The following is a 25,545-nucleotide window of genomic DNA, read 5'->3' as shown; positions in this document are numbered from 1 at the left end:
TTAACCAAGTCAGCGAGCATGGCCACCCGATCCTGTTAGTCGCCTTTTACGGCAAGCATGGGTTATAAGTTATAAGATACCATATGTATCATAATGTAAGTCTGACGTATCTAAAACTGAACCGTAGTATTATCTCAATACACAGACATCTTGAATATTGAAAGTACTGCAAAGTCCTTTACAAGAGTAATCAATCTTAATGGGAGAAAAGCAATATGCAATGTTTAATGTGTGTTCAAGTTAAAAGTATGATGGTCGTTTGTGTACATAGTTGTGTATGTTGAGAGATGGATATAACATACTACATTAACATTAATGCCAGCACTAAATGTAAGAGAAATTCCACAATTCAATCATGAAACTGCCATACTTTAATTTAGACAACTAAATATAAGGCTGATTACTTGCAACTATGCTGTATTTATCTGGGATTTATATGGAACCCAATTGCAAGATAGCAAACACACACAGCGATGGATTCAACAAAAACATACAAAGGTTTGCAACAGGAAAAAGATAACACGAGCTTAGCCTATTGTCCGTCCCTTGTTCAACTTTTTTGTTCACATTGTCAATGTCAATGCACGTAAACAATACTTTATCCTCAGATACATTCTGAAACATTATTCATGCATTGCGTTCAAAATAACTTGTCCTCATACAAGGAAAGTATGGTTTGCATATTCAGTCGCTGTGAAAGTACAGGCGTGGTGCTCCAACTCCTGCCAGTTCAACATGGCGGTTGTCAGGTTGATCCGGGTGGTGGTGCTGGCTGGGTGGATGCAACTGTTATTGGGTAAGTTGTTCTTGGATGGTTATTATTATGTATACAACATGTTTCATCTTTAAGCTGCAGTTGCATTTTGTAGAAGGGATATTATCTGAAATCATTGTATTATAGGTGGTATGTGAAAGATTAGAAATAAATGATATAAAAATAAATGGAGTTTCAAATACACTTAGTTTCATTTTCGTATCGTGATGTTTAACAAATTTTGGGCACAAGAAATTGAAGTCACACATTGTATCCATGTTTGGGGTCGCCTAAACGCTTTTGCCACCTGTATTTAGGTCCACATTTAATCCATAATATGATCACACACGACAAACACCGTGTACCGGATCCTTTGTATACATTTTATGAGAAAATGTGCAGGATATGCAGCACTTCGGACTTTCCTCCCATAAAGCATGATCCATAACAGATAGATGGGCCCAGGGCTCGAGTGAGTGAGTGAGTGAGTATGGTTTCACGCCACCTTTAACAATATTCCAGCAAATCACGGCGGGGGACACCAGAAATGGGCTTCACACATTGTACCCATGTGGGGAATCTTCGGCATGTGTAACGCTATTTTGAAACTGTGCTCGACTGAAACTGATCCTGTGATAACTTCGATGATTACATTCTGCTTTAATTCATTATAGTAAATACTAACTTTGATAATACACAGTTATCTTGTGTTGAAACTGTGTGTGTGTGTGTGTGAGTTCATTTAAAGTTGACACGATATACGGCTTTTGCACTGAATTTGACGTTCATACGTTTTTTCACGAGACACTGACAGACTACTTTCACATTCTTGGGGTTCCCCTTGGAATTCTCAAGCACGTATACACTCATACAGAAGTGTTCTTTCTGATCATTTAGACTCTTTAATCTTGAACTCAGCATCGAACCTATTATATATTTAGAAACGTTAGATAGTTTGACTGCATGATCGTTCACGAATATCCTCGCTACGACCCATCCTTGTGAACAAAATGAAGAAAGGCACATCCCAGCTGTCTTAATATTGACTTGATCCGTGTCTAGGCTGACAGTGACAGCATACAGCAATCTCTATATTTACCTTGATCTTTTATCACCTTTCAATGATCGACCAATGGATCAATGATGACTAAAACATGTAACCGCCACCGGTTCATTAACAACTTAATGAAATCTCTCCCGTCACGTGTGTTCTGTGGGCAACATCTTGTAATTGATGTAAATGTATAACGACACGCTGTCATTGTGACTTACTGAGATTGTTCTTAACAGACCTTTCTCATCTTATGGTGGTACTATTTGAATACATGTGTTGTGTCAGATGCTTTTGAAGAGCAAGTTGTGCATGGATACGCGAATATCACCTCTTGTTTTAGGAACTATTATATTCCGCGATACAGTTGGTTGTTGTATGGCTGTCTGGGGAAACATGAAGTCACACGTACTTCAGATAGTAACGTCTTATATTAAATGCAACTGAAACGAGCTGTCTGAAACCTCCCATGCAAATACTATCTTTTAAACATCAACGCCAGAGAATAACCAGTCTCAACTATCCACCGAACGAAAGAAGTAAAGTGTAAAAAGCAAATAAAGGATGTCATGAGCGGGTCACTGAAAATAAGTGATGACACCAGGTGTTTGCGAAAAGGATAAGAGTTGGTATGTCTTCTTTTCCCCACCATAAGGATGAAGTTGATGGATTCTCTTGGTTACTTTGTATACCACATTACAAGACAAGATAACGAATGAACAACCCTGAAATAATTACACTTGATAGACTGAATGGAAGTCTAGTTTAAAGGGTACAGACAAATTATACTGAACAGTTACAAGATCGACTGATAATAACAAAAAACTATCTCAACTGAAGCTGTGGAGCTGAATAGGGAATTGGGTGGAATGTTCACGCGAACAAATGACCTACACCATTCGCCTCTGTTTGAATACAACACATTCATGATTGTACCTGAAGCATTCTTCCCCTGTGAGAGGCTTTGAATACCTCCATTACTCATTTTCAAAGGAGAAATTGAAAGCAGTACAATTGTTGTGTTGCTAGAATGATAGATTATTGTGTACTAATGCAGAATATGTGCAGTTGGCGTTACACTAGGCTTAGTTTGTCGGGGTATTGCACTTCCTGGTTGTTCAACAATGAGGGTGTCAGGATGTTTTTGTTAGTGGTGTTACTGAGCTGGATACAGCTGGCTCGGTAGAGTATCAGATTAGTGTATGCCGGTGACATATAAATTAGGCACTGAAAGCTAGCTATTGCATTTGCTTTGCTGAGACCCAATAGTTTATAATATAAGGCCTTTGCAAAGGCATCCTTTGCACAATCGAGTTTTAATTCTATTTACTTTCGGTTTGATTCTAATATTTGTTTCTTAATATTAACGTTTGAATTAATTACTCAGTATCTGTATGCCGAACCCTTTGGCAGAGTACCGACGACTGTTTATCAATAAGGTGACTGACTGTTCAATCTTTTTGGGTCGGTGGGATAGCCATGTTTTGACAATATTGGCTCATGCCATCGAGTCTTCATGTTCGAGGCAACAGTAAGACCTGTCAGTTAATTTATACTTCGTTTGTGATGATGGAGTGTCTATTACTTGAAATAAGTGACACATATGCTGACTTCAGCAACGGAACATGTTGGGTAATGTATGGGAGGCATTGCATTGTGTCATTAGTGTAACGAAATGGTTTTCAGCTTTAGAACGACATAATTACAGCAAAAGCAGCACACTTTGCATTATTCATTCTTAAAGATACCAGGGTCCTTTTCCTTTTTATTTAAAATCTATCTGAAATGCTCAATAACACCATGGTATAGTATTTCCAATACATAATCAGTACATGGAACAAACAATATCAAAATCAGTGATTTGATAAACTTATTAATTCCTTCAGTTCATTGAGAAAAAACAAACACATTTAACACTGATTAAGTTTGACTCGGTTAACTGTGATATTACTGAAGAAACTACAGATGCAACGGGATTATAACACGTATACATAATATTTTGGATCTGACAAACAGAACTCAATATACCCATGAAGGAAAGTTATTTAATTAATTAATTCATTCATTAACTGAAACACCCATTTGAGGGTCTAGTCCAGGACTTTATTTTAGAAACAGCAGGATGATTTGATGATCAGTCAAAATGTGCATACTGTATTGATTTGATATTGCTGAAATAAGGAAATGATTATTTCACGAACATACGATCCATTCAGAATTATATGAATGCACCTGGGAAACAGATGAGCACCCCTTCAGATAATGAATTATTACATGTGAATAACTGTAATTGCCATTATAATTACACAAAGAGGTGAAAGGTCATGTTTGACGGTAATGTTAGAACTCACCATGGCATGCACGTGAAGGATGCCACTCCCGTAAATACAGTATGTACAGGCATCAAATTTTGGTATTTGATCCCGCTGACTTGCTATGTTTAATAATTCCCTGTGAACATGACACGAAGTAGGATATCACAGATGCAGAGACGAGAAATGATCGGAATACATTCCATAGGGTTGTCTTTCAATTGACGTCCATCGGGCGTCACCTAGGCTACAGCTACACAGTCATCAGGCAATTGGTGTGAAGACATTGTCTAACCAGTGCTGTGACAGAGCTGCCACGGTCATAACGGCCTCATGTGAGGTCACATCGCGGAGACAGGACAGCGCGTCCTGTCCCGTGTGTCCACCAGAACATTACAGAACCACTTGAGAGCAGCAGGAGCAGCAGGAATGGCGTCCAGTCATTAAACCCCCTTAGCGACAGGGGTTCCTTTTTGGCATGTTGTTCAGCAAAAGTCTGAGAAACTGGCACGAAATACATTGGTCCGACGGAAGCAGGTTCCTCCTCTATATCCCAAAAGGACGACATAATTTGAAGGCTCGTGAACAACTTTCGGGACAACCCTTTGTAAGTGGAACATCCAGCCCAATCAACTTCAGAAACAAAAAGCAGACTCTTTCAACCTGAAAATCAGATTTACATCAGCAACCTCGGACAATGTCACAACATCCATCGGAACAATGTCCAATTCCTCTCCAACAACCTTCATGACTTCACTTAAAGAAACTTACTAAATGTGTCCAGTGCACATGGTTGTCTGGCCAGTGTTTCACAGCTATCACCAATGAGTACATCCATATTATTAGCAATTGAGATCCAATCTCCTATGTCCTGATGTGTCCAGATGCATGTAATGAATTGTCAAGTACAATGTCATGCTGGTTAAAATCCATAGCTGTGGTAGCCTGAGATTCCTTACACTTCTTTTCAACAATGATACCCAATCATTCTTTCCTGTACTGCAAAGTTAGATTAGTCTCAATTGCAACAGCAAGATGTGGATCAGCAGAGCAGACACATGTGGCCTGGTGGATATTTTCGACTTTCCTTAAAAAAATACGGAGTGGTAACACAAATGCAGGTTTTATTTAAGAACCTGGATAAATAAACAAAGGGTGTGTTACTCACAAGCGAACTAGCTATCAAGAAGCAATGGCAACTTTCAATGACAGCACACCCTGAATGAATGTTCTATCCCCTGGCTACCGAAGCAGATATTAAAAACATATTACACTTTTGACGGTTTTTATGAGGATTAAAAATCCCTTCATAGGTATAAAACGGAGGGGCGATAGTCTCGATGTATTGAAATCTTTTAACATCAAGAGTGAGTTTGAAAGTGTTGTTTAACTTAATTACAACTCGACTCTACACTTTGTAATATATCAAATATGGACTCAACTGGGGCCTGGTCACTTTCACCAGCGAGCTTGCAGCTACTTCTTTCAACAATGTAGAAGGTGATACGAATCATTTAGACGTTACTGCACATATATACGTGCATGACATTAACACGCACGCACACACACACACACGCACGCACGCACGCACGCACGCACGCACGCACGCACGCACGCACACACACACACACAGCAGGCATATTTTATTTATTAGATGATACCACCAACATGACCTGATGACCGGGTGTTTCATTTCAACATTGGTCAACGTGGCGGGTGTCAGGAAACTCGGTGTGGTGGTGCTAGTGGAGTGGATACGGTGAAGAGGTCGACTATTTAAATATACTACCACCTCAGTCACCTCATGACATATGAATAGGACAACTCAAGAAATAGATGTGTATAGTTATATGAGGAGAGGTCGCTTAATACTGTCAGTGACAACACATCCTAGCTAAACGTTCTGCACGGGACCACCAAGCAACACCAGCATGAACTGAAAAAGATAAAACAAGCGTAGTTTGTTAACTGACATCTGCAAATCCAGAGCGAACTGGTTTGACGTATAATCTGCCTTTACAATTTCCAACCTGTCAAATATGAGACAGAATGGGATTCACAAGCGAGCACGCGGCGACTTCTTTCAACAATGTAGATGGTAATGTGTGTCTGTTCATATATCATTTCACATATATGGCAATGACAATTAATAAAAGTAGACAATTTGAACACCCAGGTTTTACAGCTATCACACTTTTAGTCGAAAAGTTTTTCTCACTCGTTGACGACCTGAATGTAACATGCGTGGTTACAGGAAGTGATCAAAGAGTAGTAAACAGAAATTATGAATAAGTAATATGTATTAAGTAAAATATCGCGAGTCAGAGAACAAAGGAATCAAGTTGCTGGATTTTATACGTTTGATTGCAACATAGCAACAAGAGAGAATTTATTGAATATATTGTCGTTATTTGAAAAAAATAACAGTCAGAAATATTCCAACTATATGACAACAGCCTTTAAATAATTGAGACTGGACATCATGAGCATCGATCAACGCAATTTGGGTACGATGACATGCATCAACCATGTCAGCGAGTCTGACCACCTGATCCCGTTAGTCGCCTCTTACGACAAGCAGGTATTCATAGTCAGCGGTTAACCATCTATAGCCTACGGGACTGCGATCGTTAAATTTACCTCATGCTGAGGATCCTGTCATCACAATGCCGGAGTCCAGTCATCCATACCCGAGGTCCAGTCATCTTTACCCCAATATCCAGTCACGCTTTCCGCTTATAAGGCCATTAATCTCCAATTGCAATGCACACTGACTGCCATGGAGGATTTTTAATCGAATTTCGATATAACATTGAATATATATAGGGAAAGTTTGTTTTGAAATTGAACAACAGGAAAATACACCAATGTCTGGCAATGAAAGTAAGTGATATACGTGGGAAGAACGTATATTTTAAAGAAATCAAGCTCCAAAACACAACAGTTTGCAAGAGTGAGCTCTAACTAGAGGTGAAGGAAGATGAGGTAGAATGGTGTTTAACGTCGCATTCAAGATGGTTGCACTTATATATTGAGGTGTAAGCGCGCGCGCCTGTGTGTGTGTGTGCGTGTGCGTGTGCGTGTGCGTGTGCGTAAGCGTGGCTGCTTGTACGGCCAAGGCTGCCGATAAAAACACACAGAGCAGAAGAGCTGAAAGAAGGTGGGAAGTGCTGTGATGAACAGTTTTCTTTGAAGTATATTATGTAACTTGGTACATATGTACGTCTGTATCTACATGAGGGCTTTGGTTTCACACAATCTACATGTACCACAAGACGGACGCAATGGCATATGATGTAGCATGATATCCACTCAACACAAGTATATATCTACAGGGGCTAGATAATGATAAATATATCGCAGGATCTATGCATTACATTGTACCTATATGTAGGTACATGATGAAATGCCGTGTATTAAGCATATGTTGGTATATCACCGGCATGAAACACACTCCAAACAAACTTAGGCTTTTCTCACTATGGAGATCTATAACGAAGTAGCATGCGTTGTGTGAAGGCTCGTTTCTCGTGTCTCTGCCCTTTCTCAGAGATATTTGCAGCACATCAGGTAAAATGTCCGGCGTAGTTAATTTCACCTGGAAGTAAAAGACAGAATGAACTTATTACGTATACATACGAACCAGCAACTTTATAGGATTTGTCCTTTTCAAGTATCTTTCTATGTACACTACCTACCTGATTTAGTGTAGCCCTTGGCGGTGTGATCAGTGCAGCATGTTTTGCATATGTTTTTTACGGGTGACACCGGTGGGCAGGTTAATCTCATGTGTGCGTGAACAACCGGTGTCATCACTACTTGAGTTGTGATTCATAAACACATGCTCATGACACAGTCGGAATTGTACAATGGACTATGCTAAAATGAAGTTTTTATTATTTTTGTATAATCATAGTATACAGGACAATATTATTAAGTGTTGCTGCACACACAATTACTCTGTTGTGATGCGATGATGCCACGAAATTAGCAAAATCCTCAAGCGCTGGAAGAATTGTGCAATTGGTACTCGAGACTCGTGCTACTGACTACTGACATGTAACGTAGTGCTCCATATCCTGGTCTGTCAAAGGTAATTGTGTGGTATTTGGTATAAAGGAAAAAACGTGCATAGCTTTGTCGCCCGTAGTGAAACGATACGCTGTATATAATGTATAAATTGACAATAGTAGTTTTATGTTACGAGTGAATGTAAATAATATTTCCTAACCGATACGTCGCCATGGCTGACCGCACGTGACCTGGACGGAAGATATCCTGCTACCACTGTTGTGATGTTAACCTCGCAGCGAGTCAATGAGTCACATGCATGACGTTTGAGGATTCTGTAGGAAGTATTAGCTGTTCATAGAATGATAAGCTGTTGATACGCAACCTTACTGTTTTACATTGTACCCCGAGATTGAGCAACACCGTGTCGCCGTACATACATGCATAGAACTCGTATCTCCTGAAGTCTCACGGCCCTACGTCTCGTCAGACAAGGATATGATGTATCTGAGGATATGTGACAGGGCAAATAAGCGACAGCTGGATATTGAAAACTTAACACGTTGTTTTTGGAGAGGAGAAATATGTCTATTAATAACCAAGCTGTTTGAATCGAAAATGTCGACATCCACGGGCCCCCATTTAAATATATAGAAAAACAGTGTTGATACTCGGAAACAACATGTATCATGTAATATCTCATCATATGGGATGGGATAGGGATTGTTTAATTATAAACTTCGAGCCAATATCAACATATAGATCCAAACGTATCATAAAGGAATAAGTATCATCACATACCGAGATTCCTGACCAGGAAGACAGTGTTTTGACAACTTTCTTCCATTACTGACATGGGAACAATGTGTGAAGCCCATTTCTGGTGTCCCCTGCCGTGATATTGCTGGAATATTAAGCGGCGTAAAACCATACTCACTCACTCACTCACTCTTCCATTACTTATCACTTTGGACTTCCCTTATTTAATTTTACTCATTCAGGGACAGTGAGTTCGGACATTTTCTCGAAGCCATGGGCGGCCATCTAGGCTAGCTCGAGATCCTTATGTTAATTTGATATATAACTGAACATTGGTCAATCTGTTTACCCAGTAAACGAAGATCAGTATTTCCTTCATTGAACACACGGTGCGCTGATCCAGGTTGATGACTTTCTCATCTCTGTTCGAATAATATGTTTTAATGCACAACCATGCCCGCTGTCCATTTCAAGGCTTTTTGAAGGATGAAGTTTGTATGTGTCTTTTCCTCTGTTTTAAAACATCTTTGTAAATATAACTGATGACAGATATTTAGGTAAGGTTAAATGAATATACTTCGATTTATATGAGTCTGCCTAAATGTATATGACATGCTGAAGTTTTATTCCACCGATTCACGAATGCAGTTGCGGACACATGTATAACCTCATGAAAACAGCTGGGCAAATATACAACACAGCATAGCATCGGAGTTGGTGGAATCAACCGCCCAACTATCAACTGTCAACTGTAATATTCAGAGTGAGTGAGTGAGTGAGTGAGTGAGTGAGTGAGTGAGTGAATGAGTGAGTTAAGATTTAAAGTCACATCGGCAATATTTCAGCAATATAGTGACTAAATCAAGTTATACAGTAATAATACATTCATATAGACATAAAATCTGTCAATAAAGGACAGTAAAAGCACTAGACTATCACAGATATAGATTTAAAACTAGCATGTTACCGTAAAAATGTGACTATTCCGAACAATACATAATATAAATGGGCTAGAGATCACCAGCAACCAAAGTTGGGTCATCATACTAGGAACCGTGGGGACTTACGGTACATCTGCTTCCTGCATAGTACCCCAGCAGGATTTACACCATCCCTCTGGTTACTGGTAATTGTTAGACATTTGAAGCCAAAGTATTTAAAAACAATAAGCATTCTACGATTAAAATCCAGGAAAATGAAACATACTTTGAAGTAAAGTGGGACTTACGCACCCTCTCAGGGGGACAATTATTTTACGATACTTCAACCCCCTTTGAAGGTGCGGCCACAAACAATCACAGTTATCGAATCATTCTACCAAATTAAAATTACATACCTTTTACAATACATATAATCAAAATGTATCTATTAACTCAATTTCTTTTAAAAATCCAAGAATTAAATGAGAACTTACATTAAAAAGATACTTTATGGATGAAACTTTTAAATAATTATCCCTTGTGATGGAAAAATCAATACAGTCAAGTAATATTCAGAGTAAGAAGCATGACGAAACGTCACGATCATGCAATTTATCATTAACTTGACTGGGGGTGATTATATTATGCTGCAGTGTAATATGGTCTGGACAGTAAAGCAACATCAGTTAACATAATAACAGGTGTGAAATGAACCATATAGTTAATCAGATTAGATTCTTGAATACCGTAAAAATACTAATCTTAAGTTGCAATAATCTGCAATATTGTCGCCAAAGTGAATGAAAAATAATGGGTTTGATTTTTAATGCATGTTCTATAATAATGTGTGTGCATTGGTATTTTTTTCTTCGAACGTGATTCACAGCAGTTCTGTAGAATGTATAATTTGATAGAGGAGGACTAACCTCGGACTATTTGTCATTTCCAGTAATTTCTATTCAAGTCCCTTACAACTCACTTTGTTTGCCTGCTAGCTCAACTTCTATTTTGAAAATTGTGTTCATCATTTTAACCGTTAATGATATAACATAGAGAAACTGTTTGAGAAACATACACTATTGATAACAGTGTCCAGATCTAGGCCAAAAGGAGCACCAGTCAGCACAGCATGGTATGCTTTTGATAATTAGTTACTCGGATAACTCTCAGTTTACAAATTAGTTGGAATGGTCGGGTAGACATATAAACAACAGTCAGTCAGACAATAATCAACTATTACATAACTCTCGGGATATGTATCATCAGTAGTTCATAGTACTTATGTGTTTTTAAAAAGAAGCTTTCTCTCAGCGTATCTACCACTGGGCAAATTGCAACTGTTGAATCTCACCCCTCTCCAGCTCACCGGGCTGTTTGCAGACTGCAGACCGTCATTTCAATGTTTCATCTCGACTCCCTGTATCTCTTCACAGGTTCCTGCCCACCTGGACATTTTGGAGACTCCTGCAGCTACTCCTGCAACTGTCGGACGTCATGTGACGAGACAACAGGTGCTTGTTCTGGTGACTGTAACACTGAAAGGAGGAAGGCAGGGGGCCTCTGCCAGAAACGTCAGTTCCACACACGTTTTAATTCTATATTGACGGGTTCAATATTCTGTTCAGTGCTGTGTGGAAAACACCTCTTGGAACAACTTATTATAATAGGGTTATATTTATATAACAATCCATATATAATACACTTGTAATACAAAAGAGTGAGTGCTTTGGGTTTTAGTTTTCATTAATTTACCTTATCAACAGTAGAGCTTTTGACTTTCATCATGCATGTAAACCCACGTTAACTTGATATACATGTCAAAGTAGACACTATTTATGGATAACAACTTCTTAAATTACCGTAAAAACGACGTGTCGGTATAGATTCCCATACTGTTGTCAAGCAAAGATTTCATACCGTTGTCAAGCAAGACTGATATACAAGTAACATACATGTACAAGATTGATGAACAAGTAATGTAATAAGTAACAAGTTATTTTCACAACGACATGACTCGCCTAAAGCAGGGTCATCCTCAGTAACTTCATGTACTGCGATCTTTATGAAAGTTTGTATGTGACATGATTGTTGTACTAAACAGAAAACATTGCACTGAAAAAGTCAGCATCAACAACATCTGGTCAACATAGCACCTGGTCCCCATCAAAGGCTGTGGACGGAGACAGTGACATACATGGTGAGAGTAGAACCTGTTTCCACGCTGCTAGATCTCCGTCAGACTGGACAGTGGATCTGGGCCGGGACTACCAACTGTATGACATCAGAATCTACAGCAGACATACATGTAGGTATCCAGGCATCATGATCTGTGAGAGAGTGGTGCTATTCTGATTGTCAGAATAGTTATATGTAGATTGTATTGTACTCTCCTTAGACGTCTATTTTTTTATCACAATGTATTCAAAATCACAATGTACACAAAGAAATGATATATTGATATTATGTTACATTAATAGTAAACCCAAATAGTAACATATTTATCAACATATATAAACACTCCACATCAATTAATGATCTTTTCCGCATATACCGTCTAAATGTTTTAGAACACAATTAGGTAGTCAACAAAAGACAAACAGACACCCACATATGAGCAATAGGCTGGTAATGTTCTATCTATCCAGAAATAAAAGATTACAGGACATAATTTACTTTCACACTTGTTACCAAACTATAACAATTATTGATGAATACATATAAAATCTATTTTATCATAGTGTAATATCATTGCGTGATCTTTCCTCGACATCAAATCAAGGCGCATGGTCAAAGTCATTGCTCACTCACATTACTGAGATGGAAATAAAATAATTTAAACTACCAAAGAGTAGCATTATGTGGCACATGTAGAGTACATATGGGACAACTTTGAACTTGCCAGAAATATTGTGCTTGACTGCAGTGGTGACACGAAAGATCCGACCAATGCATGTCTCTGGAATTATTTGAAGGATATGGTCGTCGTAGAATGATTCTTACTTTGAGTAGGTGTTAGGCCAGTGACAGATATCGCGAATTTATCGATCAGATTCCTGCGTAAGTCAGAAACAGTGACCTGTTGCCGAGGGTGCTTTTACCGACAGGGTGGTTCACGGGACAGCGTACATTACTATCTGTGGTGGAAAAAAATGATTGTCTGCATCTTTGATCTACAATGATCGAATAATAGAATGTGAAATGTATATGGCGAACTATAGAAACAAAATATAAGAACATGTAGCCCTTCATGTCATATCACTTGATTACATTAGACAAACAACATCTTAACTATGACATACTTTTGTTTGAATGTTGTTTTTCATTGAAGTACATTATTGATAAACTGGGTCACTGTATATACACATCGACTTCACTCATAAATGAGTACTACCTCTGAAGCAGTTTCAAGGTTGAGGTAAATTAGGATGACTGAAGATACCTGTTTTCAATTTAAGAATCACAAATTTACGCAAGATATCGTGCATTTCATGATCATGCATACATTTAATTAGCATTAATATGCTGTTTTAAAGTGTAATTTTTGTGAGCGATCAGGAGTATTTATGTAATTATTCTAAATCCCACCTGCTCTAACACGTTCCTTCGGAATGAATTGTGTTTGTTATTAGTTACGTTTTTATCACATACGAAATGTTACATGAACATAATGTTGTGATCTCATGTATTGGCTGTCAGCAACTTTATAAACACAATGTAATAGCCTGATATAGTTTGATACATTGCTTGTTTGTTTTATACTAGACTACAGGAGAAACGCGAACTCTAACATCTACCTGAACAACGACCCGTCAGCTATCTGCTCTACCCTCCCTAGTCCATCCACCACCCCCAACCCAACTGACGTAACCTGTAACCGTACCGGCAGAAACGTCACCATCGGGAACCCGGGGCTAGGATCTGGATACAGTGATGCACTCAACATTTGTGAGGTGGAAATCTATGGTAAAACGATGGTTACATAAAGAAGAACATGTCTATTCTTGTGTCAAAAGGGAGGTCGGGTAGCCTAGTGGTTAAAGCGTTCGCTCGTCACGCCGAAGACCCGGGTTCGATTCCCGACATGGGTACAATGTGTGAAGCCTATTTTTGGCATCCCCCGCCATGATATTGCTGGAATACTGCTAAAACCATTCTCACTCACTCACTCTTGTGTCTAAATGCACTAATTTCAGATATATTCAGCCAAATTGATCACGTGGAACATCAAACTGCGATGTAGTCCACACATGATCAAAATTGGCATTCCCTAGCCTAGAAACTAAATTTCATTTTCCCTCACACTTAATTGGATTCTACATTGACAGTTGTTAATTCTTTATGGAACTGGGCGATCGGGTAGCCTAGTGGTTAAAGCGTTCGCTCGTCACGCCGAAAACCCGGGTTCGATTCCCGACAAGGGTACAATATGGAATATTGCTAAAATCGGCGTAAAACCAAAACTCACTCACTCACTTTTCATGGAACTTACAATCTGGTTCTTGTTCTGCAATGGTGACAAAACATCCCAGGTGGATGTACTTAACCATGTAGTGTGCCCTTTAGTATAAGGTTTAGACAGTATCGTTAAAAAAAGCTAAAAATGGTGATTCATCACTAAAGAGAACAATATTTTGTTTTCAATTTTCCCTCGTCCTATGAAGCACACTATGTTGTCCATACAAAACGCCTTACAACTGACATTGCATTAAAGGGCCGAGTTCAGCCTGTTGTGTGTGTTAGTATTGAGTGAGTGAGTATGGTTTCACGCCGATTTTAGCAATTTTCCATCAATATCACGGAAGGCACACCAGAAATGGGCTTCACACATTGTACCCATGTGGGGAATCTTTGGCATGTGTAATCCTATTTTGAAACTGTGCTGGACTGAAACTGATCCTGTGATAACTTTGATGACTACATTCTGCTTTAATTCATTATAGTAAATACTAACTTTGATGATACACAGTTCTCTTGCGTAGAAACTGATTCGAGGTAGAAAAACTGGAAAGGATATGCGGATGTATAAGGATGTTTAGGAGGTGTCTAAAATATTGGCCATATCCTAGAAGCGGATCAAATCAGCCTCAATGGTTCAACCATAAATTTAACACTGATATGACGTTTCAGATGGAAACAAAGATACTCTGGAGTAAAAACATGAATTATTAAAGGTCGTGTGTCATTTCCTTACTCTTCCCACCTGTGTCCCTTCCTCTCCCTACCGCCTCAATGGTGTAGTTGATAAATCATCTGGCCAGGGAGCAGTAGTTCGGTGTATCGATCTTCTGGCTGCATCATATCAAAAGACGCTAAGAAAATGTACTCGTTGTAACCCTGCCTGGGGCTGGCTCGGCATTAAGGAGATAAAGCAAGGACTGACTGGCTTGGAGTCAGTATAATGTGTCCAAGTGGAGTAGCCATGTTACACTGCATCATGATATCTCAGTCGGCTATTATAATCAATACGGCATTCACCCGGACAAGTACAATCAGCCAAACACACAAGTACATAAAAGTGAAACAAATCTTGAAGGTGACAGTAAATCCTCTTCCTCGCTCAGTACGGTAAAATGCTTTATTCTTGTCTTGACAATGCAACAGTCTGCAGTCAAGGAATCTACGGGATGAACTGTAACAAGTTCTGTCACTGCCTGGATTCAACCTGTGATCGCTTGACTGGGTTCTGTCCTGGAGACTGTAGACCTGGGTGGCGGGGACAGAGATGTGATACAGGTGAGAAGCACTTACTGTCAGGTTTGGTGTGACTAAGTCAGGGTACATAACATTACCTAATGACTTGTTTTTTAACATTTTTATGAACCGACCTCCCACCACGTTTTACAAATCAACACTCATCTTCAGCTCCAGTCTATATTTTACAGCTTGCAACAATACCAGTTATGGTACAAACTGCAATAAATCATGTGCTGAGCGGAAGTGTGCAGCTACAAATTCGTCATGTGACCATCACACTGGAGCTTGTGACACCGGGTGTCTTCCTGGTTGGATAGATGAGGACTGCACACAAGGTAAAGACTGTTCAGAGTTTTTTGGGAATTAAGGACAATTATTACCATGTCATGTCGGATGCAGAGAAAGAACACAGATCACAATAAATCAGTTATAACATGGAAGGAAGCCCGCTAAACACCATGAAGAACATCTGAACATCTATGAAACGCCTGGTTATCTCTTCAGTTTTTTGTTTTAGAATGTGTCAAAGGAACGTATGGTGCAAATTGCAGGAGTCTTTGCTCTGACAGACGCTGTGCAGGAAACTCGTCATGTAATTACGTGACAGGGTCATGTGATTTGGGGTGTGAATTTGGATGGATGGGTGCTGACTGTAAAGATGGTGAGTCATGAATAATAATTATACGAGTGAGTGAATAAAAAAATAATTTGGTCTAAATACACTTTTCACTTTCTCTAGAATAGGTACATTAATCATTATAGGAAATATAAGTTATATCATATCTCCGCCATCTTATTCCAGAATGTGATGACAAAAATTATGGATCAAACTGTCTCGGCGTATGTTCCTCCAGACACTGTGTAGGGAAGTCTTCCTGCAACTCAACAGGGGCCTGTGACAGTGGATGTGAGACGGGGTGGACACAAGCTGACTGTATAGGTAGTAACATTATGTCACTCATGCCACTCAAAGGGCTATTTGCCATTTTATATCTTTTTCAATCGTTCTCAATAAAATATGTAGGGTAATTTCTATTACAAAATACGTTTTCATGTCTCAAACGTTCTTTGAAATAAAAACGAAATAAATGCCGCTCATGACATAAATAGACGGAATACAGGGCAACTACCTGTTAATATACTTGAAATATACAGAATGTGCGTTTCCGCAGCAGGCCTCGAAACTAGGTTTTAAAGGGAAGTAATTATGTATACTATTTTTGTCGTAAGTGACTGGTTGTTGACGCAAAAAATGAATGATTTTGTGAGTAAATTAGCTGAATATAAGGATTTTTTAAGTCAAGGATGGAAAGATGAAAAAATAATATTTTGATTCAATATGTACACAATTGCGAATAAAATCTAGCAAACGAACATGCATGTGGCAAAGCCAAAAAGATGTCTCTCACAAATAATCGACATGGCCGAATACTTCGTAAGTGTGAGACGTCCGTCCTGGACCAGTCTCAGCTCTCAAAACCAAAACTCTTCCCCAACTCTCACCCCTGGCGGTAGCTATACACCACCTGCACCCACTCCCCTCCCATGCCCAAGCCTCTTATACAACAGATCATACATTACTTACAGGGTTACATAAGCTACTCAATGTGGCGAGCATACCAACCCATCACAGTGGCAAACCTAGTGGCAAAACAGGATAAGGAATGTGTACGAAAGCTGTCGAACCCTGAATGGAAGGCTGCAGCCTATAGGAGGGAGCATGTACAATGACTGTAAATAGAGTGAGTGAGTGATTGAGTTTGGTTTTACTCCGCTTTTAGCAAGATTCCAGCGATATCACGGCTAGGGACACCAGAAATCGGCTCCACACATTGTACCCATGTTGAGAATCGAACGAGGGTTTTTGGCGTCACGAGCGAACGCTGAAACCACTACGCTACCGCCCTTGTTACAAGAGAGAAGTATCAGTAAGGAAGGAGTGTGCCAGTAAGGAAGTACTGGATATGACACAGTTGGGATACTTTATTTAATTTTAAGCTCGGGTTTGCAAACAATGCAGATTTTAAGGAACATTTTGAATACGGTTTTTATTTGGGGTGTTTTCTCCTAATTTGATAATAATTTCATACTTTGAAGTTTACACTGTTTCTTTCATGCTGATTGGCTGAAGTGGTAGTCACGTGATCTGATATTTGGAGTTCACACACCTGTGAACGGACAGAAAAAGTTCACACGATGTGAACAATCTTTTGTGAAATTGATCGTGTGAACTTTTGCCGGAAGTACTTTCCGGGTTTCCCCGAATTCTCGATCGGTGTTTACGATCAACTCGTTTTTCTTTTTTCTTTTTAATACCTGCATTGATTCCTGCATACTGGTCTTGCAACATTTCAGTGGACTTATAAATAAATATTTGGTTCTGGTGACTGATATCGTCTAGTTGCTACATATGGATTGTCCTTGCGGTGATTTGGATATGGAATGGCTATCTTTCAATACTAATAACGCAAGTGAAGAAAATTATTTCTGTAAAATTACTGATGTGAACGAAATTGATATATTGAGCGATTTTGACTTTGATGCCTTGTTTTCGGAAATGACAGGAATCTCGCACCAATGAAAACAATGTCGTACCCTGCTCAGATGTGTCCCTGACACAGAGCAAACGCGACTGCTCCTGATCAATCCCAAACTAAAACCCGATTTACTATCGTATCCGGAAAAAAATCTAAGATTTTGAGAAACCATAAAACATAAAAAGGTAAAGAATGAAACTTAATTTTTGTTAAAACACCAAAAACTTGCCTACCTTGCGATTGGTGATTGGAGACTAGAAATCTATACTGTTCCGGTTTCTGAGTTGGCCGAGAAGCGGCGGCACATGAGGAGTGACGGGGCACAGAAATGAAGCTAGTATCAGGTCATACAGTAGGTCCATCTCAGGTGACAAGAAACACCAGATAAGGGAAGTATTACAGCACACGCACAAATCCAAAACTCCAAATATAACACACCCTGATGTTGAGAATTACCACAAAACACACACGTTTCAGAGCACTCGGTTCAACCCCCGCCAGTCCATTCTGCATCGTCCGAATTGGTTTGCGATTATCCAAACACGAGCAACACATTCATTAATCGGTGATATTCCCAATTTGCAAGTGCCATGAGAGGGTTCACGCCTCGGGGTGTTTTCCATAACTGCTCAATAAACGTCATTTTCAACAGCAGTATAAATTTCACGTCACGTCATATATAAATCCGCGCTTGAAGGTTGACCTCGCCTCGGTGCATCGAGGTCATGTTTATTTTTTTGTTTACCTTCCTGTAACCCATTTTTTAGATTTGATTTATCCCAAATATTGTTTGTAAATATATTCAGAGAAAGGAATTATGTTGATATATTTCTAGATTATGTTGTATATATTCAAAGAACTCTTTTCTTTGCGTAACTGAGTATGAGTGGGGAAACGTATTTGACCCAGAGCCGGCAATTACCGACAAAATAACATTGTTGCAATGTTCTTCGCGGAAACCAGATGACTTCAAATTTGGGCAAACATGGTTGCGATATTATTCAGCGAGACCAGTAAACTACAAAGTATGAAATTATAAGAATTGAACATCAGTTTGGGTGGGTTCATTGAAGTGTGAACGATTTAAAAGCCCTGGTTAAACTGTGTGAACCTCCGAGCTTGCGAGCCTCTGAGCTTGCGAGGAGGTTCACACGAACGTTTAACCAGCGCTTTTAAATCGTTCACACTTCAATGAACCCATCCAAACTGACGTTCAATTCTTAAATGAACTGTACGACATCGGCCAGCAGCTGCCAGTAACATGCCATGAGAGGCGAGCTTCTATTTCTCAAATGCTTTCAATCAGGCTTTTACTTCTTTATGACAAACTAGACCGACGCGTGAACACTTCCTCTTCTGAACAAGAATTGAAGGTTGGAAGGGTGTGTTTGGACATGCGATGACCATAAAGGCATATATATCACTATCTCCCTGTAAATGTAGCTATGTGTCACTGAATCGGGAGGGAGGTGTCACTTAAAAGTTAGGATACCCGTGACCGTGCGTGTGAGATTACCAAAACACCACATGCATCATATAAAGTTTTTCTCACACATCTGAGAAAATATGACTGACTGAGTTGACCAGCCCAGATACCAAATCTGACTTCGAATTCACAAAATGGAGAAGGGCAAAATACCTCAGAGTTCCCTGATGACACCTCAGAAAGTCGCTAAATACTATCCAAAATCAGTGTTTGAAGAGCACCAGCATCCCTTAAAACTGTAATGTGTTTAACATTGGAGCTGTCACCTTTAGCTGACACAAACCCTTCACGAAAAAAAGTAAGTACTCCTCTCTCACAACAAAAGACATTACCCGAACCACAAAAAGATTGTAACGTGACATTCACAAAAGAATTTGGGGAATAATGACTGTTCCTTGAAAGCGAGCTTTCTACACTTAGAATAGATATGCCCTGGCTTGCGGTAATATCTACAAGTAGGCTCTGACGAAGTAGTATGTTTTTTAACATCTGGAGCAGAACTTGACTTTTTGTCAACAAATTAAGAACCAGACTGCCAGTAAGCTTCCAATTCATCAGACTTCAAAACTTCAGCCAAAACAAGAACCTGATAATCAGAACTCCTATCAATAGGTGATGCAAAATATGCTTTCTGAGCTTTCCACATAAACACACTTTGCAACAACATGGCACACTGATTTTGAGGTCAAACTGATAGCCACCTTTTCAAAATGTTGGAAATACTTTTCAACATCACGTTCAGAGAATGTCGGAACAAATCTAATCTGCTTTTAAAGATTAAACAATCCATCACCTGTTGAAGTACGGTAAGAGAGATCATTCTGTAAGTCTTTTAGTTCTTTAAGCCTAATATCTTTATCAACTTCCATTCGCTGAATCCAAAATTCTCGCTCTTCTTTCTCAACTTCCAAGTTTAACTTCTCAGCTTCCAATCTCAATAATTCCTTTTCTTTCTCTGTCTCTATTCATTTAAGCCGAATTTCTATTGCCAATTTTTCTCTTTCAAATTCTGATTTCTTCAAATCAAAAACATCAGTTTTATCTTCAAGCAAGACCAAAACACCATCATCCATTTCCTCTTTGTACCCCTTTGTGTAATCACAAAGCATATCTGATTCAGACATTTTTGAGCGTAGGGACTTGTTTCGTTGAAGGTTGAGCAACACATTCCTCTACACTGAACACCTTAATTATTGTTGGCTTCACACAATATTAGACAATAAAATGTTTACGAACCAGAAATCTATGTTATGTGTCGATTCCCAAATTGAAACAAAATGTTAACCCATAAATCTGTATGTAAAATAATTAGTGTGAAACCAACAAACAACCAACATGTGGTAAACTATCAACAAATGTATTACAAAATTCACTTGTCCCATGAAGATTCAGGGGTAGAATAGGTCTTCAGCAACCCATGCTTGCCGTAAAAGGTGACTATGCTTGTCGTAAAAGGCGACTAACGGGATCGGGTGGTCAGGCTCGCTGACGTGGTTGATGCATGTCATCGATCCCAATTGCGTGGATCGATGCTCATGATATTAATCACTGGATTGTCTGGTCCAGACTCGATTATTTACGGACCGCCGTCATACAGCTGGACTATTGCTGAGTGCGGCGTGAAACAGCAAACCAACCAACCAACCAAAATTCACTTGGTTTGCAAATCAATACAGATTACTGCACAGTAATTACAATGGCAGTACACAATAGAGTGGCAGTACAATAACCAATGACATTATATAATATGACGACAGTGGTCAGTATCAAATACAAAAATCCAGTGTAGATTGAAAAAGTCAGTGAAAATAGTATATTCAACCAGATACGGCAGTCAAGCTTCCGGGATAGGCTTGTCATGAAATGTGTGAAAGAAGAGGTACGCTCTTGTCCCCTTACATACAGTCTAACTAGCTACTGGAATTTCAAGACGATGCCATCACAACATGGCACTATTCTTAGACTATTCTACATGTTTCTATATAACACTCTATCAAAGTCCACGGTATACCAAAAGTTTTGACATCACACCAGCACTAACGTCCACACTCTCACTTGCTTACATTAAATAGTACTACATCTCTGACAACTAAACACTGTCCAAATACATTGCAATAAGCCTCTACCGAATCGCAATAGAAACAATGTAATACAGTTCCAATCATTGTTCAACAATAAACTACACTATCATATACAAACAGAGCCTGTCAACTGCTCCCCTGGAAGGTATGGACCAGGATGTACTCAGTTCTGCAGTTCCCGCAACTGTAAAACACCATCACCAGTGTGTGACGTCACAGGGTCATGCACAGATGGATGCCGGGAAGGCTGGCAGAACGCTGACTGCAGGATACGTGAGAATTAGTTCAAGAATGATGATTGCTTCAATAGTTCACGTAGTGGTGCTATTATATAACGTATACATGACATCACTCTCTATGCTGAAGCTGGTAAGAATTATATTGAGTTATTATGCACTGGCAGGGCAACACGAGGATAACACACTTAAATGTATTTTTGTTTTAAGCATTCAACTACATTGTATACAGTGTCATGAAATATGTCATACCAACTGAATGTTACATGGTCATTGAATTGAGACTGAAATTTCATAGTTAAATAACATGATTATTGTCCCTCTTTGCTTGAATATTTAATCTGTTTCTTTGTTGTATGAAAAAATATAATTGTATGTCTAATGTACATTCTTTGTGTGAAGCATGTCCGAGTGGGCAGTACGGTGCCAACTGCAGCAAGTCTTGCGATTCACGTCAATGTGAAACTGCACCAGTTTCCTGCGATCACGTGACAGGAACATGCGCCGCAGGATGTCGGGAAGGATGGATCGGAGCAGACTGTACCCAGAGTATGTTTCTGAACACTCTTATTAGAAAGATACTCTTCAGAAAAGAAACGTAGACACGACATTGATGTACATATATGAAATACATTTGGTACACATTAACCAAAATGCATAACACAAACATAACAATTCAGAAAAATAACACTACATGAAAACCACGTGTTCAACGTTGTCAGTTGGCAACTGTCCAACTGCTACGGTGAGTTTGCATGAACGATTTGGCGGTGGCAGCGTAAGCGTACACACTAGTAAAGAAACCTGGTCCAAGTGCAAACCAACTTAACGGCTCAGTGCCATTGTGATGAAATTCTACAGGCCCACCTTCTTCCCATTATGAACCATGTTGACTCATCTGTTAACATACAAGTGCTTATCTACATGGATCCATACTCTCATTTCTTTCATGGTCATAAGGCAGTACTCGCCCTAATAGTGGACACACTACAGAGGAGTTTACGATAGTGAACTCGTACTGGTGTTTGGTTTGCAATTTGCCATCATTCATCAGACTCACATATAGAAGTGTGTTGCGCCCAACCACAAAAGACATGCTTATTCGTTCCTATTTTTAAAAGTGGAATAAGAGTGGATATATTAAATCCAAAACATTTACAGACACTTCATATATTGCCAGACATAAGCATTTTTCAGTATGCCTTTATGTTTGTTGAAGTGACACTAATAATGATGAAGTCTTCAGTTGAACTGCTGAACTGATGTAGATGTTTTTCAGCTATGTAAAAATGCCAGAATTTGTTGTAAATCACTGTATAACACTGCTGGTTCTATTAAACAGCAACAAAAGACATGACATGATATGTCATAACTGAAACATGTCTCAATTTACTTCTCTGTCATACCTTTTCATCACTTAATACCTGAACTGCCAATCTTCAGAATGCAAGCCTGGAACCTTTGGGCCTGACTGTTCTCGTTGTGGACACTGTGACGTCACGTGTGATGATGGAGATGGACGCTGTCCAGGAGAATGTCTGGACGGCTTTACTGGTGACCGATGTGATATAGATGTCAGAGGTTCGAATCCCATTTAGGTCTTCTTCCTCTACAATCAGTTTTTTTTATATCCGCATTAACGTTGCTATGTATTATGCATTAAGTATACGATCAAACAAACGTTGATTCACTGTGATTTTAGATACGTTGGCATATACGTGTATATCTATTCGCAGTACATGTTAAGCACCAGACTAATGTGACTTTGTATCTTATCCAGTGTCTCCGGTGACAAGTGGCGTCATTGGTGGAGCAGTAGTTATGGCTGCAATGCTGTGTCTGAATGCTGGGTTGATGATCTTTCTGTGGAAATCTGGAAGGTAACTTTTCATAACATTTTGTATCATTAAATAACAGAGTACTGGTAATGAAGTCTTTCCTTGTGGGATGAGCACGATCATCTATTATATTTCTACAATACTTCTACTGTTCAGACTGAAACGGACACCCCTAACTGGCACACCCCCCACAGAGGTGAGAAAGACAAACACAGGCGATACTGGAGAGATTCCTGCTCCTGCACCCTCTCATGGCTTGAATGTGGAAGATTATACTGAGTTGAATGAGGTCACCAGGGAGAGAGAGAAGTCACATTATGATGTCATTCAGAACAGCGTATATGAAAATAATCAAATCTGAGTAAAGTGTCTTCTATATGTGCTGTGACGTACGGCACGGTTGGCCCAGTCGTCTTAGGCGCCACGATTCGCTGTGCAGAGTTGCGTCCCTTATGCACGCCAGAAACCTATGATTGTGGGTTCGAATCCCGGTTCGCCCCGATTATGTTTCTAGGTTTGTCAGCACCATACCCGTGCTCGTGGGTTTCACCGAAGTGGTAAACGTCTGAGACCTGCATCACTTCGGGCTTTCCTCCCACATATTAAGCTGACACGCCGTGATATAACTGGAATACTTTTAAAAGCGGCGTTAAACCCAACTCACTCACTCACTCACTATAACATGGAAAACTTTTATCCTGTCTCATATATGATCTAAGTTTTACCCCCCTTTTGGGTAGTTTGTACATATTATATGTAGTGTTGTGCAGCCCTTAAGGTTAGCATAATATACATATGACGATCATTGTGATTTCTATGCGTTATGTCACTACTAAACAAGAATTGAATCATTTTCCATTTTTCATATTTTATGCATCTAAGCTACATATGTTTCGTATTTGAATTAGTTTAGTCGAATATATGACATTACCATACGTATGATGCCGACAGAGCAAATCAACAAGACTTACTGTGAATATGGTGAATAGTGCAGAAGTAGGCAATATCGGCTGCCAGTACCTAGGGTTACACAGTCAAAACGGCGGGTGGTGACATCTGAAAAGGACGTGTCAGTATCGATAGTGCCCTCTAGTAAAAAGGTACAAGGTTGGACATACTGGCTAGGTTTTGATTTACGTACATGGGATTTACCTTTATACGGCCATTTGTAAGGTAGTTTTGCTCTTCTACAGCAAGGATAATATATATATGTGTGTATGTGTGTGTGTGTGTGTGTGTGTGTGTGTGTGTGTGTGGCTGGTACTAGTACACACAGCATACTGACTGATTTTTCGCTACCGCTAAACAAAGATCTGACGACATGCCAATAGAGGTAACGTCAGAACGACCCTTCATCCGCCCAATCAGAGCGTCGCTTACCAGATCATGATAGTGACAGTCTGAATGTGATTTCTAATCATGCAACCTCAAACTTTAACACGGGGTGTTCCAACGATAGTTATAGGATTTACGACTGAATCCATACAGTCTAGGCCATCTATTAGCCACTCCAGAATGTTATTTTTTTCAGATCTGAAATCATTAATCGAGAATTTGGCAAAAATATGTTTCGAAGCGTAGTCGCCAAGTTGAAATTAGTGCCGTAAAGCACGTGAAAGCTGCCTTCTGATTGGCTAATATCGACTTCTTGACAGTCATTCCATTGGTTGGTCAAAACTCGCGCAAGGTCGGTCTGACGTGACCCGTAATTGGGTGTCGTCAGGTATCGAGAACTAAGATCTGATTTTAATGGGATCGAGAGTTTTTAAACTGTTTGTTCTGAATTGGACAGTGTATTTTAGAAACGGATGCCTTTAAACCGGAACTGCTGGAGCCATGGAACTTTCTTTCCTAAAGCCACTGGAT

At 39.4% G+C, this 25,545-nt stretch overlaps 1 protein-coding gene across 1 annotated transcript; it reads left to right on the top strand.

Moving 5' to 3' along the window:
- Positions 1 to 735: 735 nt before the first annotated feature.
- On the top strand, positions 736 to 24,339 carry LOC139478373 (multiple epidermal growth factor-like domains protein 11). The gene is made up of 13 exons (XM_071260809.1): positions 736 to 796; positions 11,241 to 11,378; positions 11,909 to 12,112; positions 13,570 to 13,770; positions 15,409 to 15,540; positions 15,690 to 15,836; positions 16,019 to 16,162; positions 16,304 to 16,441; positions 21,726 to 21,878; positions 22,244 to 22,390; positions 23,285 to 23,422; positions 23,622 to 23,721; positions 23,836 to 24,339. The coding sequence occupies exons 1-13, from the start codon at positions 736 to 738 to the stop codon at positions 24,038 to 24,040; spliced, it is 1,908 nt and encodes a 635-aa protein (XP_071116910.1). The 3' UTR covers positions 24,041 to 24,339.
- Positions 24,340 to 25,545: the final 1,206 nt, after the last annotated feature.

The sequence above is a fragment of the Haliotis cracherodii genome, unplaced genomic scaffold, assembly GCF_022045235.1.
Source record: "Haliotis cracherodii isolate W230 unplaced genomic scaffold, xgHalCrac1.p SCAF_4, whole genome shotgun sequence".
Lineage (NCBI taxonomy): Eukaryota > Metazoa > Mollusca > Gastropoda > Lepetellida > Haliotidae > Haliotis > Haliotis cracherodii.
Note: the sequence above shows the minus strand (reverse complement) of the source record. Positions and strands in the feature narration are given on the sequence as shown.